The 16,091-nt window shown below is 35.2% G+C and overlaps 2 protein-coding genes across 2 annotated transcripts; both read right to left on the bottom strand.

The window, feature by feature from the left end:
• Positions 1–1,280: 1,280 nt before the first annotated feature.
• Positions 1,281–8,833, bottom strand: LOC134274845 (uncharacterized). Its single transcript, XM_062757087.1, has 9 exons — positions 8,777–8,833; positions 7,490–7,879; positions 7,071–7,219; positions 6,892–6,981; positions 4,071–5,405; positions 3,629–3,794; positions 3,301–3,430; positions 1,706–1,918; positions 1,281–1,594 (listed from the first exon to the last, which is right to left on the bottom strand). The coding sequence occupies exons 2-9, from the start codon at positions 7,849–7,851 to the stop codon at positions 1,454–1,456; spliced, it is 2,586 nt and encodes an 861-aa protein (XP_062613071.1). The 5' UTR covers positions 7,852–7,879; positions 8,777–8,833; the 3' UTR covers positions 1,281–1,453.
• Positions 8,834–10,175: 1,342 nt separating this feature from the next.
• On the bottom strand, positions 10,176–13,363 carry LOC134274848 (beta-1,3-glucan-binding protein-like). The gene is made up of 8 exons (XM_062757089.1): positions 13,358–13,363; positions 13,102–13,168; positions 12,624–12,794; positions 12,416–12,493; positions 11,746–11,860; positions 10,814–10,882; positions 10,535–10,658; positions 10,176–10,376 (listed from the first exon to the last, which is right to left on the bottom strand). Exons 1-8 carry the CDS (start codon positions 13,361–13,363, stop codon positions 10,176–10,178), a joined length of 831 nt encoding a protein of 276 aa, XP_062613073.1.
• Between the last annotated feature and the right edge of the window lie 2,728 nt (positions 13,364–16,091).

Here is a 16,091-nt window from a genome sequence, read left to right as displayed (position 1 = left end):
TTAAAAGTTATTAAAACTTCAAATTTTTTGGCGGGTTTGATTGACACATCCTTGCACTTTCACATATTTTAATTTTATTCTTAATTCTTCAGAAAAATGGCAATCTTGTTGTGTTTTAATGAGACATATTAAAACTTTAATCCAGAAAAATAATTTTATTCGGAGTAGAAATGTTAGAAAGCAAAACGGCTTCACAAGTATCGTCATTCCGAGCTAAGTCGTGTGTGCAAATCGGTCACACTCGTGTTATGTACACAGTTTTTGTAAACAAGGCAGGAACTCTGTTTTTGTTAATGTTTTGATTTCACCGGGTGCGTTCAATTGTCAAAGTCTGCTCACCACAACTGCACGGACTGAGAATAACAGTACGACATTTAAATCTGGACACGACATAGTCCAGACTTTTTACTACCATTTCTAATTATGATAACCAAAATGTTTTTATATCACTTGGTGGGATTTCTTAGCAGTATTCCAGGTTCTTATATTGGACTCAAGAACATCTCCACTTCTAAAGATATGAAGTCCTAAAACTCAGAATCCCATGGGAGAATGGTGGGATTTTCAGTCCCACCAACTATCCCACCATTCTCCCATGGGAGAAAAAATGTCAGATGGGATATTTTCTCCTAGGGGATTTTTTCTCCCATGAATTTGTTCAAATGGGATAAATCCCACGGATATTGACAATGAATTATTTTCTCCAATACATTGTGAAACATGGAATATATTCAATATATTATGATGAGAAATTTGTCATCGTCATAATGAATGGGATATATTCCATGTTATATATATATATATGACTTCCCGGGTACTACCCGAACACGAGCTCACAGGTAGATAAAATTACAAATCGAGGATAAATAACAATATTTACATTCACGCAATAGGGGTATCCTACGGGATTAAATTTAGTTTGTTACACTTCTCAATTAAGGTTGCTTTGCTTTTGTCACAGGCCTTTAGATCATAACAGAAAATTTGAGGTCTGTTGTTATCTTTTTTATACATCCATTTTATCGGGAATAGTCCTGGCCTGGGGTACTGGAGTCTTGTTAACTCCCTCAATGATATACTTAAACTGTATACTAACTTCAGTACTATTTAGTACTACACCCACTGTATTATAGGCTTTAGTACTTCCAATGAGTATTTTTTAAAAGATGATAATATATATGTGGGGGGCTTTAAATTGATGATACAAAAATAAGCAACGCTTGATTTGAAAGCTTTCAGGGATATCAATATTTATTCATTGTTATTTTAATAGACTAAAACCTGAGAAAAAGATGTGAAACAATTTCATAATATTATGACTTGTAAATATTCAAGATATTTCATATTCTAGACTTTCCTTAAAATGCTTTCACATTATTCCATTGTCATTTAGTAACTCTGGCATTAACAATGTCTGATTGATCTGAGTATTTGATATAAATATCCTTTTGTTTTAGATTCCGTACATTTCCCTCATGTTGTTCCTGCAGGCCTGGAGGACTTGTTGGACGGTACATTGCTGGAAGAAGGCCACTCTCTCTGCTACAGTGATGGCCATACCAGGGTGGGACAAAGCCATCTCCTCCTTAGGGATCTACAGTGAGAAAAACAAGTGTCAAATAACTCAAATTATTATAATATCTCTCTTTTGATAGCCTCTCAGTGCAATGAAATCAAAAAGATTAATACAATAATGATAAATTACTTTTCTTGGCAAGAAGTATGGTGCATCTGTCTCTAATAACAATTTGTTGAGTGGAATATAGCGAGCGACATTGTGGGTCTGGACACATTGTCTGTAGGTCACCATTGGAGTCAGGCCTATAAACAGTCTAGGAAAGGCTTCAATCCACCGGGTCGCTCCTGTGTAGTCACCAGTAAAACAGTGACAGTGAATCTTATAATTCTTAGGTACCATCTGGAAAAGAACGCCAAAACTTATTGGTAAACTGATGAATATATGAGGGATATGTAAGACAAGACTGAATTAAATATTGAAATATGTATGGAAGAAAATGTGACAAATAAAGTATTATGATAGTATGATTATGTCAGTTTTATTATCCTTCACCAAAATATACATTTTTAAAATATGAAAATGAATAACAGCAATGTAAAGACTGTGGCCAACTTTTGAGTCAACAATTCATGAGATCAGATGCATCAGCTATCAGGCAAAATCTAATGATCATAGACTTTAAATTATCCAGAAATCAGTCTTAATAAAACATTGATTTACGTCAAATGGAACTGATCTTGAAACCATGCCCTTTGCCCCAGGCTTATAGGATAATTCTCAGGTAAGCTTGGACTTTCAGTGAGGCATTGCATTCTCGATGTTACATAATTATCATCTGAAATTTACACAGCTTTCATTCACTGTTGAAATATAGTCATGGGATAGAAATTCGGGTAAATGCCAACTAGTGTATTGAATACTGTAAAATCACATATTTTCCTGGGGTTTCAGGAGAATCTCTTGGTTTGTGGTTATTTGATTTCATGGATCAAGAATTAATGAGTACTTATGTATGTAACATTTTACATTTCATGGTGGATTATGAATAATTTGTGGGTCTCGTCGTACCTCGAAAATTAATCCCCCATGAAAATTTGTGATTTCACAGTTACCAATAACATTGCCTCATCTCGCAAAGAGGTTTAAGTCATCTCATTGTTGGCAACAGCAATTTAAGGTTCCTGATGTTATTAAATTTCTTAACTAATGAGAATCTATTCGCCATTGGACACATGCTAGTTACGTAGCGCCGAGAATGCCTTACTGAAAGTCCAAGCTAACCTGAGAATTGTTTTAATTTTTAATTAACAACAGGAATATTTTTTAGCAACCGTTTTTTTAATTTCCCTAATTATCTCCTCTTTTCCAAGGATCTCATTCCTATTTTTAGTACAAATGGAAACCCTTCGGTCAAGGTATGACAAACTTGACAAAAGGTTACTAGAGATCTGACTCATGCTCTAGGAAGATTTGGTACAAATAACCAAAGCATTAGCTCTTTAAGACTTACGTTCAAATTAACAGCCAGCCAAAGTCTGGCTGACGATAAGGTTACACTGTACACTCTATAGTTCACTATAATATAACTGGGACCTACACTGACCTCTTTAAGAATCTGTAGACAGTCTTCCTCACCTATAATCACTAAGACTAACACTGACCTCTTTAAGAATCTGTAGACAGTCTTCCTCAGCTATAATCACTGAGACTACGTAACACTGACCTCTTTAAGAATCTGTAGACAGTCTTCCTCAGCTATAATCACTGAGACTAACACTGACCTCTTTAAGAATCTGTAGACAGTCTTCCTCAGCGTCCCGGCAGTGTATGACTAGAGGCTTCTCCATTTCCAGGGCCAGCTGTATCTGTCTCCTGAACACAATCTTCTGAACGTCCATATGTTGTCGAAATCTGAAAAAAATATCTTCTTTTCACAAGACTCTACAACAAATATTTTATCTTAATAAAAACAATTTGAAACAGACAGATAGATAAGCAAACAAAAAAAAAGTGATGAATCCTGATATCCACGCCCCCAACTTATTTTGTGCGATATAAAATGATCATTATGATGGACAGATTTAGTTTTTTAAGAAAGAATGCACTCACGTTCCTGAGTAATCCAGTCCTATTTCTCCTAGAGCGACAACTTTATGGTGTTGTAGACATGCTTTCAGTCCATTATAACTCATTTGAGAGAAGTCAGTAGCACTCTTAGGATGGCAGCCAAACGCTAGCCACACATCATCTTCATACGACACATCTTTCCACAGTCCTGAAACCATTAAGGTCAATGTACAACAGCCTCAAACAAACTTTCGCATCTTGAAAAATCATGGGTGCATACGTTTTGACCATTCTATTTTTTTTTTTTTAAAAAATCACTTTTAACTTGATTTTGAAAAAAATTAACCTAAAGTGTACCTAACATATATGTTTTTAAAGCTCTAGTACATCGATAGAATTTCCAAATGAATTTTCTATTTTAAATCAATTAAAAAAGATCCAGCAATAAATAAAAATAAATATACTCAATAAAAAAATAACTTACCATCAGGTTTGAAGGAAAAAGGGTTACAGAAGACAGCTACACATCCTGCAAAGTTGTCTGGGAATGTTTCCTGATTAACTGCCTTGAAGCGACTCCAGGAACCGCAGAACCTCTGACGACTGAACAGGAAGTCAATGTGACAGTGGGAGTCATAGTACGGCTCTCCATAACTGTTACAGGTCCTCTTAAAGTTCTCCTTCCAGTTGTACGTACTGGTCGATGGTGAATAGCTGAGTCTAGAATTCTGATAGAAGCGTAATCGATGAGGTAACAAGCTAGCCCCAGTAACGCTAGTGGAGTCTCCCGAGATACTAGACATCTGCTGAGCGTTTGACACCTCCACACTGCTGTAGTATTCTGTGTACCTACTTTCTGGGGCACTTACAGATCTGAAGTGTCTCTTTAAGCTTGATTTCTCCTCCTCATTTGCTTCATACTCTTGTCTCCCCATTAAAGGAGAACTTGCAGAACTTCCACCACTTGCCCAGAAAGGCTGCCATGTTGCTGTAGATGGCTTTAATACACTGGGAGAATCACTGACATTCTTCTGAATACTGGAGTATTGTTCGGATTTAGAGGAAAATGATGTTTCTAATGTCTTTGTCTGTACGATGTCATTTAATTTCCTTACAGAAATAGATGACCTGGGTGACTTCTTCCAATCTTTACATCTTGCAGAGGTACCTGACGTTGGTGTGCCTATAACAGTTCTTGCAAACTTCTTCCCTAAAATTTTTGGACTCTTTGACTTTAAAGAAACCACAGACTTAGGCGTGGTTTGAGTGCTCAGTTCAGAAGTATAAACAGTTTGTTCTTCTTTGTAACTTACTATTTCTTCTTGTGTTTTCCGTCTATAATGCTTGCTTTCAAAACTTTCTGTCAATCTCTGTATATCTAAAGCACAGTCCGGACTCTTTGTTGTAACACCCCTTGTGTCTATTGGCCCAATAAACCCAGCAGGGGTCGGAGAAGGCTTACTGATGTCACACTTCCTTTTAGCTGGTCCGCTGTCTTCACTGGTTTTCTCCATCTTCCTCTTTACACCCACGTGACCAGTGGAGACGACTATATCCGGCACGGATTGCGTCTGTTCACCATCAGAGGACTCACTGCTCTCTGTGGATACATAATCCACAAGGTTCTTCTTCAGCACTGACAGATGCTGCTGACTGGCAATAAAGAAATCCTGGATTGTTCTGAGAGCATCCACAGAACTCGGGGCGCTGCTGTTGTTGTTGGAGTCTGTCTGTGTTGAGGGGAGGTAACTCTTACTGATGTCTCGCTTACCAGACATTGTCATACCAGAAACACTAGGAGTAAGACTTGTTGATGACTCTGTTTTAAATTTAAAACAAATGAATTAATAGAATATATTCAGGGCTCTCGATTCTCTATATCTGGGGCCGATATTCGGCCCCGTTCCCAATGCAAAAAAGGTACCTTTTTTCCCAAAAGAAAGGTGTAAATTTCCCAATTTCCATAGCAAAATATTAATTAAAAAAAAAAAGTCAATGAAACTTAATCGCAAAAAAAACCCAAACGAAACACACTTGCAAATGAAAGTGAAACTGTACTACTATTTTAATAGTTCGCGCCAAATGCATTCATAAATTGGTTCGGGGAACCAGGTTATTGTTTTTCCAAAAATATGTACTAACTATGAGAGCAGAGTATCTTGTCATGAAGTTTCAACAAAAAACATCATATTAGTTTCAAAAATAGACATTTCATTTAAACATTAGTAAGCTGCACCTAGAAACATACCCACGCTTCGGCATGTTCAGTCTCGCGCTGTATTGGTAAGCAAAGTTCTCCATGTGATCGAGGAAATTCGGGACTACTTGACTAGCGACTGTCACTCAGAAAGACATATAACCGCAATATCAACACTCAGAGATAGTAATGACAAAGCTAATGTACTTTCATAACTAGCATACATACCCATGTTTGGTCTGTTTAACTGTTTATTCAAAACCAGGGTTAAAATGATGACAAAATGCTAGAAAAGCAAAATTTGAGAATTTTTTTTAATGAATTTTGGTTATCCAACTTTTCCCAAAATGATGATAATTTTCCCAATTTGAATGGCCCCAGCCCCAGTCCCAAAAAGTGGTGTGAGAGCCCTGATATTGATAATATTGTGTTACGCAAAGGAGACACAAAGAAACATGAGACATAATGCAGCATTTTTTTAAGCTGTATGTATTCCTTTACATCACTAATTGTAAAGAAACAAGTGATGCCTGGGCGGACAACATTTAGGATAAAACTTAAGTGTTCCTATGATTACATGTGTTCTTTACCAAAGAATAATTTGTGTTTATGTTTGGCTAACGCTAGTTCTAAAGAAGATGAAAATGTGAAAAGTTAAAAGAGACAATGGATAAGTTTTTGATAAAAGCTCACTTGAGCATGACGAATTTTTTAGACTTGGATTTTTTTTTTCTTTTTTGTTTTATATTTTAGGATACTGTAGATTCCTTATTTTTCATGAGTACTTATTAATGTAAATGGGCAGTTCAACGTCAAATTGCCAGAATAATAATTTGTGAATGGATGGTTGATCAGGAGATTTTACAAAGATTTTTGCACCATAAATTTAAAAGTGAGTAATTTTATTTTGTGAGTAGTGCTTCTCGGGCAATTAAACCATAAGTAATTCCACGCATATATTTAGAAATTTACAATAGTTTGTTTTCATTTTCTTTTTTGCAAGCATTTATTCAAATCTTATTACAAAAGAATGAGATTTTGCATTTTCGAAGAAGATTTCATCATTATTCAGCAAGTTAATTAATAAATCATGTAATCCTTGTCTTACTTGTGTGTTGGTTCCTAGGAGTCTGGTTCTTGTTTACTTTGTCTGGGTAACTCACTGAGATTCTTCTTGGTGATGAAATCACTACCTTATCTGTTTCACAGGAATAGAGAAATGAATGCATACCCATTTAATGTACCCTAGAAATCGTAAATCAGTTAATTATAGTCTTACCTTTGTGCTGGTCGCATAAGTCTGGTTCTGGTCTCCTTTGTCTAGAGAACTCACTACGATCCTTTTGGGGGATGAGATCCTCACCTTGTCTGATACAGAGGAAGCTGAGATGACTGTGCGCCTGTTTTCTCCTCCATAACCAGATAACAAGCTGCTCCTGTAATAAGCCGTCTAAATATTAATCTACATTTCTTACTCAGGCCACAAATTTCAACATTTGTTGGACGTTGAACTAAGCATTTTTCTTTAATTAGCTTTGTATGAGTTACCAATGTTTGTCTCATTATTTTATTTACATTAGCATCTAAAGTCACACTGAATCTGATAAATGGTGATACGGGCTTATGTCTATGATTATGATGATCAAACAATATCTGAAATATGTATTAAATTTAAGTACACTTTTGACAACAAGTGTGTTACCTACCATCCTGGATACAAGAGAGATGAAGACATGCTTTGAACTGTTGAGTGGAGACTGGCCGATTCCTGGACATTAGAGTTCTGATCCAATGATATAACTTGGCGAGTGTCCCCGCCCGGCTGACTGACGTCTGTGTACGACTCCCGGGGGGACCAGTACTGGACCTTCACCTCCTCCTTCTTCAGGGCCGTAGCAGTCACCTCCAGCTGAACATTGCAGGAGTCAGGATGTATGGACCGCCTGTTTGGTGTGTCCTTGGATACAGCTGACTTGCTGTGATTGTCTGGGATGTCTGGCCTTCTGGGAGAGCCAGATAAAGGTCTTCCAACAGAATGGCCAGTTACAGAAAATCCATGTTCTGACATTGTGTAGTCTTGAAGCAGGTCTAGAGGACTCAGGGAAGGGAAAAAAAGGATACACATGTAATCAGATGGAAAAAAACGGTGGAGAAAAGGTAAAACTCTTTGTTGATAAAATGATTATAAACATGATAAATTTAGTTTTAATAACTGGGAAAGGAAAAAAAAAGTTCTGTAGAAACATTCATGCAAATAAGTTATTTTTTAAAATCTTGCATTATTCATTTATTGCAGTCAAGAAAACATATTCGCCAGTTTAAAAGCCACTTATAATTATATCTTAACATTTAGTTAATTTTAAATTATCAAACATAATTAACCAGCTGTTATACAAATCTCATCTATTCCAGCCGTTGCAGCTTTAAAAAGTAAATGCATCATGCATGATTTCCCCCCTATTTTCTACATGGGTGTAAAATTTCTTTAAAAGTTTTTAAAATAATAAAATATGTATTATTTATTTGGAACACTGAAATGGCGGACATACTAGTTCATGTAATAATTATGTTACATGACCAGGTCATTCATTACCATGATTCATGAACTGGTTCAATGGAAAATGTTCTCAACAGAACTTATGATTTCAAAACTTGTTTTATATAAAACGGAGACTAGCAATTCAACAGATAAAGACTGATGATTTTCAAACAAAAAACAAAAATAATCATCGGAATCAAGGGAGTTCATTTTTTTTAATCGATCTGTCATTTTCCACAAGTCTGGGATGCTAGAAATTTAAGAAAGAATGAATGGATGAAAAATACTGGGCCATACAACAAGTTTGACAAAGTGATGTATTACCAGACTACATGTGATGTAGCAGTAATACTCTACATGCGGATTAAACGGTAAATCACAAATGTCAATGATAAACATACATATATGAATCAAATTTAAACTGTATACTAAATGTATTTTGCATTCACTCAACTGTTTTCGTTCCTCTGCTGCTAAATTAGGGAGACTTCCAGGAGTACTGCTACAGCCTCCAAATCCCAATCCCGAACGGTGAACTTCTTACCTCCATCCGATAAAGAGTTCCTGGAAACTTGAAAGGCGCGAAAGTTGTTGAGCACAATTTGTAACGAGTGTCGCAAATTTCAATCTTTCCCAAAGTGTTAATAAAATGCTCTGAGCGGAAAAAAAATTCAAAACAAGGACATCTTCAGAGAACTACTGTGGAATTTAAGGATGATAAGGAGATAGTCAAAAAATGTTCCACCGATGTTGAATGAGTTACAACATTTAGACCTTATTTATAAATGATATATGGTGTGTGTGTTTCAAATAAGTACGTCAGTATATGGCACTCCAAATTCACAAAAATGAGCTAAACATAGATTCACAGTTGATAAAATAGGTTTATCGACTGTAAGCTATAGTTTACAAAACGTGAATTCGTTAACTATAGTCTTCATCTGTAAAACTATATTTAACGGTTGTTAACTATAGTTTAACAGGGACGTAGCAACAGAGGGGGGGGGGGGGGGGGGCTGCCCTCCCCCCCCCCCACTTTTTTTGCCAACAATACTTTTACTACTGAAAATGTTCATTGAAAGACTGTTTGGCCCCCCACTTTATAGTAAAGTAAAGTAATATGAAGGGAATATAGTATTGTAAGCTTAAAAAATGGATATGGAAAGGAATTGCTATTGAGAAAAGTTTCATTGTCAATATGAACAATGTTATTAAATATGTTTGAAATATTCCTATAGACAGTAATCAGATTGGCTGAGGTCAAACATTGAAAAAAAATATTACCCCCCCCCGTCTCTCTCTCCGGTCCATTTTTTTTTCTGGATATAAGTTTTCTATAGGAAACGTTCTTCAAGTTTCCAAATTCAGTCAAATGCTGACTGACGTTTTTCAAACTTATTTTTAGTCCATTATTTATACACTGAATTGACGATGGATTTTCCGTAATTTCCTGATCATGACGTCGAGTGTGACCGGTCAGCAGGGGATGCTCACTCCTCCATGGCACCTGATCCCACCTCTGATGTTTAAGAGTTCTGTATTTACTCTGCTACTATTTTGTATTGTTCGATGGACTTTGATATTGAATACTATTTGTTACCTCCATATCCTTCATTGACGATGGCTCAGTTCAATTTGAATGTCCGCTAAAATATTGCGTGACATATGAAGCTCAATTTATATAAATTGTATTGCAGATACCAAGGTCACAAAATACATTGATTTGCAATTGACGAACGCAATTATTGTTTGCATCCGTTATGGGTTTTCCCCTTAAAAATGATTCTGAAGAAAAAATCTTCTCCAAATAATACTTATAGATAAAACATACCATAACTTAATATATATATTTTTTAATACTGAATCATTTCGATGTAATCAATTAACATTGCAACATTATCACCATGCCACGTTGGTAACCACACATTCTTTTTCTCCCAGAAATCTCTCTTTGGATGAGGAGAGTCATTGTGCCAGGGCTTCGGGGTGTCATATTGGTAGTGATCAGAAAAATAACCCAGGCCACCGACCGCAACGTTCAACAACACCCGGAACTAGATCAAAAACAAAAGCTTAAGTAGATGTATCTTGAAAATTAAACGATATAAGATTAAAACCAAAACTGTTTCAGAACGTTTACCATTTTCTACCACTGAAATAAGTGTTTGGTACCCGAATTTTTCTCAGTAAGAAGTTAAATGTTTATACTAACAGGTTGGTCAAATGGTGCATTTTTATTATCTCCCCATATGTTGGTGCCCGAAAAATGTCCAGCGTTCCAGAAGCCGTGAGAAGGTGTGTTGACTCGTAATATTTCGTGATTATCCACCAGACAACTTTTTTCATCATTTAAAAATAAAGACAAATAAAATAGATACTCATTTAACAAGATAAAGTCTTATATAATCAGGATTATGCACAATTTAAATTTTTAAAAGAAATGTACGACAATAGAAATTATTGAAAAAATCAATATTAAATTTCCACGTACATAATGTGCTGAGCTGTCCATTCTAGGGAATATGTGTGCCAACTATGCCAGTCACCACCATGGGATTGTCTATGAAGGATATGGAAATAACGAACAGTATTCAATATCAAAGTCCATAAAGCAATACAAAATAGGAGCAGAACAAACACGGACCTCCAAAACATCGGAGGTGGGATCAGGTGCCATTGAAGATTGAGTATTCCCTGCTAACCGGTCACACCCGCCGTGTGCTCCTTGTCATGATTGGCAATTAACGGAAAAATCCGTCGTCAATTCAGATATAAATAATGGACTAACAATACGTATGAAAAACGTCAGTCAGCATTTGACTCATCGACAAATTGTATTTGCTGACAAGGTCATTGTATCGACGAAAGAACTTACGAAATGATGACTTTAAACGAAACTGCTGATATTCTTTGTTCATCAACGTGTTTGTCAATAATTTAATTGTTCATATGTAGAGCATGCTATTCCAGGAATTATGATTTAGTGTCAATCAGATAAAAGTATTACTGATCATTGAAATGTATAAAAACTTCAGAAAATGAGTTTTCACCTGCATGTGATCTAGAATTCTAACAATTTAATAGCATATTTTAATGGCATTTGTATGATGTAAAATGTGATAATTATAGACAGTGATCAAGAGTGTGAAGAGGGCATAACATTAACCAGGACCCCTAGAAATTCCAGGGTGGGATCAGGTGCCAAGGAGAGGTAAGCACCCCTGTCGACCTGTCACAAACAGTGTCCTTCCAAAGCGTTGCAAGGCTAAAATAATTTTTCCATTTGATAAGAAATAAAATATTTTTTCTTATTTTTGACGCTGTAAGTCTTCATTTTTTTGGATATACATTCAATATGCGGCTTTCAACATATTTTAAGAAAAGACATCGAAGAAAAAAGATGGAAAGGTGAAATGTAAATACCTCTCGTTATGAGTGGTACGGTGGGCGTCATGTGCGCGATCCGGTCCCCAGTGTAGTGTGGAGGCTATCTGAGTTATACCGTGGTTAACGCCGTGTGACATAGCTTTAGCATTCCCTGATTAAATAATTAAGAACTTTAAAATTTTTGATAAAGAAATCTTGATCTTATTTACACATTGCCTTTTGCATTTAGTCTTTGAATGTATATGCAAGTATCAAGGTGTGAGATGAATATTTGATTTGTTGGACATGAAGACATTTTGTTGCCAAAAGTCAAAGGCTTATTGCAACATTTATGTAAAGGAGTCCATATAATTATATATTGCCCTCATACTAAAAATAAACAAATAATCTGATATATACAATGCAAGCAAGGCAGATACTGGTGTCATATCTGGTTCAATAGCTTTTGGACACCTTCTCGTAGCATTTGAATGCGCTCTGTACTCACTTCTAGTAGCTATTACTTCTATCATTAGTAAGTACATGTATAGGTAACTTTCTATCTGAATATCAAGATAGGATAAGAATAAAACTTACATTGCAAAAAGTGGGACTCAACAATGTGATTTTTCTAAAATTACTTTTTATCAAAATGGTTTTCACTTTGCATTATTAATTTATTACTAATATTTCAACTAAAGGTTATCCTTCGAATGACGTGATTTACCTCTTGCCTCCATGACATCAATTTCTCCAGAACGAGGCCAAGTACCGTAAACACTATCACGTGGCATCAGCCAAATAGCTGTCAAACATTACCAAACAATTTAAAAAGATGACTTTGAATTTGACTGCAATATAACTATACTTTTTTGCATATCATGGAATTTCAAAACATATACATGGATGTGGTATAAATGTATAGATATAGCTACCTGGCCAGAGCCAATCGCCTTTGGGAAGTCTTGCTCTCACGTTGATTCGTCCATACTTAATGACCGCGTTGGTGTAAACTTTACCAGACATAATTGGCGGAAGAATCTCTTGTCCGTACGCAGACTTATGGCATCCCGAATTGAAGGATCTAGTGCAGGTGCCCCATAAACCTTCATATAAAAAATATTTTTTATCTATGTATGACTGAATCAATGTGTAAATAAAATTCTGTTCAATAAAACATTGCTTCTTAAATTGAGGTCCTGTGGGGATCCGGGTTAGAATAGCTGATAAAAAGAGCTATTTAAAGTTTAAAAATTACAAATATATATTTCAAGATCCAGCATTGTTTTGAGGAATGTTCAATAAAACATTGCTTCTTAAATCGAGTCTTATTCAAAATTTCAAAGTGTATACAATGTATGAAAACAGAAATTCACTTAAAAGTTGAAAAAAAAAATCTTGTACTGAACTTACTTTTGACATCCAGTTGTCCATTGTACAATCTAGAATTGTCAAAAGCTGGATGGTCGATAGTCAATGTCTAAATAAGAAATTGGGATATCGGCAATGTATTTTCTAATTGCAAATTGATCAACAAATATATTTTAGGTTAAAAATTGATAGGTATCCAGGCATTTAGAGAAATTGTCATGATTTTAATACTTATTTGGTATTTTTGTCTTCCTTTTTCGTTATTTATTCTACAATACATAGTGTAAAAGGCTTTTGCTTTCATTGCAAGACACAAATCACTTCTTATTTCATATCATGGTAATAAGCATTGGTATCTAAGGCTGGATTTAAGAAAATCATATTTCTTTAAAACTGTATGTATTTTTTTTCCCCTTTTATAGGGTACAAATGTCAAATTTTATAAGCTCTTTTCTAAGACTTCCAAAAACCTTGAATCTTATAAAGATGAATAAAATGAAAATTGTTGCATGAAAAAATTTCATTTTCAAGCTGCAATACATGTACAAGTAAATAAAATACTTTTACTTACTGAATTTCTTATCCAATCAGCATTATCGCCGCTGTCCTCAGCCAAAAAACAAACCACCTCAGGGTCTGATTCAAAGTCGCAAAACTCTGAAATGTATATGTATGACTTTGATTAATTTTTCAAATATCTTCCAAGACGAAAACTTAAAAGTAAACAAAAATCATTTTAATACAACCAACCATGCGCAACACAAGTTTCCGACAAACGTTCATAATATTCTCCTTGACTGCATTCCTACCAAAAAATAAACATCATTTTAAATCAAAAAGTTAAATTTTTAACATTCAAAATAAGTCAAAAATATTAATGTACAATAATATACTTTTGAATGTCCTACCTTGTTTCAAATTTAAAATTTTACTTGTGTACATGTTATGATTTTAAACGATTGTTAAAGGTTTAATTTGGACTCTAAATTTGGTAGCGCTGACACACGTCTGTAGAGTTGTCCCCCGTGTAGGGGGCGTCCCAGCCCCTGATCAGCCTACAGAGCGTCCCACACACGTCCACGGCGTTACAGGTCCGGTCCGCGAAACACTCCGCCGTACATATCCCGTACACGTACTCCAGCGAAGAGGCCGTACACGTACTCCAGCGAAGAGGCCGAAATGTTAGAAATTATCTGTATGGAATTCGGAGTAAACATCCTTTGTATATCTGAAATTTTCACACTGCTCTGATTTTGGAAATGCAAAAAGAAACACGCAAATTACCAGCCATCTCATGATTAAATGTTTTAGAAAGTTTTGCAGTATTTCAGCAGGAATTTTAGCTAAAATAATACCCGGTATGAACGGTGTGTGGAAAAAATCGAAGAGGAATTTGGACAGGTCATTGGATTCTCTTTCGTTAGCTGGATAAATTCCGAACACGCAGAGTAGTAAAAGGCATATGCCTGTATACAATTTCACTAAAACCAAACTGGATAATAATAATTTTAAGTGTTAATAATTTATAAGTAATAAAAATACTAAAATCATTTCGGATGTGTCAATATAATTAAGCAAGTCCTAAGTCAAGGCAAAGAAAAAATATATGCAACAATATGCCAAGATATACTTGGCATCATGAAATAAATGAGCACCTAATATCCCACAGGCAGCGGGGTCTCCCTTAAGTCTAAGTAAGACATGTTTTCCAAATACTGTATTTGTAAAGTTTATAACACAACAGACTTCGTCACTATTGTAGTTTTTGTACAGGCATTTAGAATCACTGTCTAGTTAGTAGAATATGCCAGGACATCAACGACAGTTGGAAACGTGGGATAATTTGCATAATGGGCGAAGTCCGTTATGCATAAATTATCGCACGTTTCCAGTTACCGTTGATGTCCCTGGCATCTAATAACTAGACAGTGATTCCTTATATTTCCATTTCGTTGTGAACAAAAATTGTAAATTTACTTAATTTAGATTTAAATTATACGAGGCATCCCATATCAATTTTAATAGTCCCGGCCTACTGACGTCAAACACAAAGATACATGCCTATAATAGACCTCCTTTCCGTCAGGCACAAATACATGCGCACGACATTTACATGAAATTAAGCCCCCTTACTCCTGACATATCGCTTGGCGAAATTTAAATGCTGGTAGAATGAAAAAATCAAATCCATCAAACTTTCAAAGACTTATCACAAAGAAAAAAATAGAAATGGAAATTAAGGAAAACACATGAAGACACAAATATTTTTGTTCATACCATTGTTATACATGTATTGTCTCAACCATTACTATGTATACAGTAAAACTCGTTTATTATGAACACGGATAATGCGAATTCACGGATATAGCGAAGTTATCGTAGATCCCCAGCTTTTTAAATTTAACGAATTCATTATACGAATATAACGAATTACTGATATAGCGAAGAAATTTCGTTGGTCCCTGTGACTTCGTTGAATTAAAACGTTTTACTGTATATTACCAATTTTTCAATATCATTGATGAACATGTTTAAATATTTATTTACCACATCAGTAATGATTTATAATATACACATGGGAAAAGTCATTCAAAAGTACTAAATCCAGTTGATGCTGTAGAAGGTCACGTAAAAGAAAACTAGTATATAATCAATCCATTCTAAAAATACTATTTATGTGGAATTTCTTGTGTTTTATCAATATAAAAGAAGATGGGCATATCTGGCGTGTACTCTGCAGGAATCATTTGTACGAAACATTAATGTAGTTTAAATGTCCATGATTTGGTTGGCTGAGCACACATGTAGCAGGTCAGATTTTACAAACGCAACTATAGAATTTTTTCATTTAGTTTGAAATACCATCAAGTTGTCAGATTGTAACATTTATGACCGTTTTTTTTAGGAGGTACAATAACTTAGTAATAATTCACAAAAAATAAACACCTATAAGATTAAAGGCATAGATGATATGTGTACACATGTACATCATTGAATATATAGAAGATTGGAATTATTTCGCTCTAAAAAAC

The sequence above is a fragment of the Saccostrea cucullata genome, unplaced genomic scaffold (assembly GCF_032062105.1).
Source record: "Saccostrea cucullata isolate Sc308-1 unplaced genomic scaffold, CSIRO_AGI_Scuc_v1 ctg19716, whole genome shotgun sequence".
NCBI classification, from domain to species: domain Eukaryota; kingdom Metazoa; phylum Mollusca; class Bivalvia; order Ostreida; family Ostreidae; genus Saccostrea; species Saccostrea cuccullata.
This window is presented reverse-complemented; position numbering and strand designations above follow the sequence as displayed.

What these genes read in the sequence shown, in the direction of transcription:
- LOC134274845 (XM_062757087.1), bottom strand. Translation starts at nt 7,851, where the DNA reads ATGTCAGAACATGGATTTTCTGTAACTGGCCATTCTGTTGGAAGACCT. An exon ending in GTCTACAGATTCTTAAAGAG is followed by an intron (nt 1,919 to 3,300) that starts GTCAGTGTTAGT and finishes GTTCTTTTCCAG; the next exon opens with ATGGTACCTAAGAATTATAA. An exon ending in CATACTTCTTGCCAAGAAAA is followed by an intron (nt 1,595 to 1,705) that starts GTAATTTATCAT and finishes TTCTCACTGTAG; the next exon opens with ATCCCTAAGGAGGAGATGGC.
- LOC134274848 (XM_062757089.1), bottom strand. An exon ending in TGGACAACTGGATGTCAAAA is followed by an intron (nt 12,795 to 13,101) that starts GTAAGTTCAGTA and finishes TTTTATATGAAG; the next exon opens with GTTTATGGGGCACCTGCACT. An exon ending in AGGCGATTGGCTCTGGCCAG is followed by an intron (nt 12,494 to 12,623) that starts GTAGCTATATCT and finishes AATGTTTGACAG; the next exon opens with CTATTTGGCTGATGCCACGT.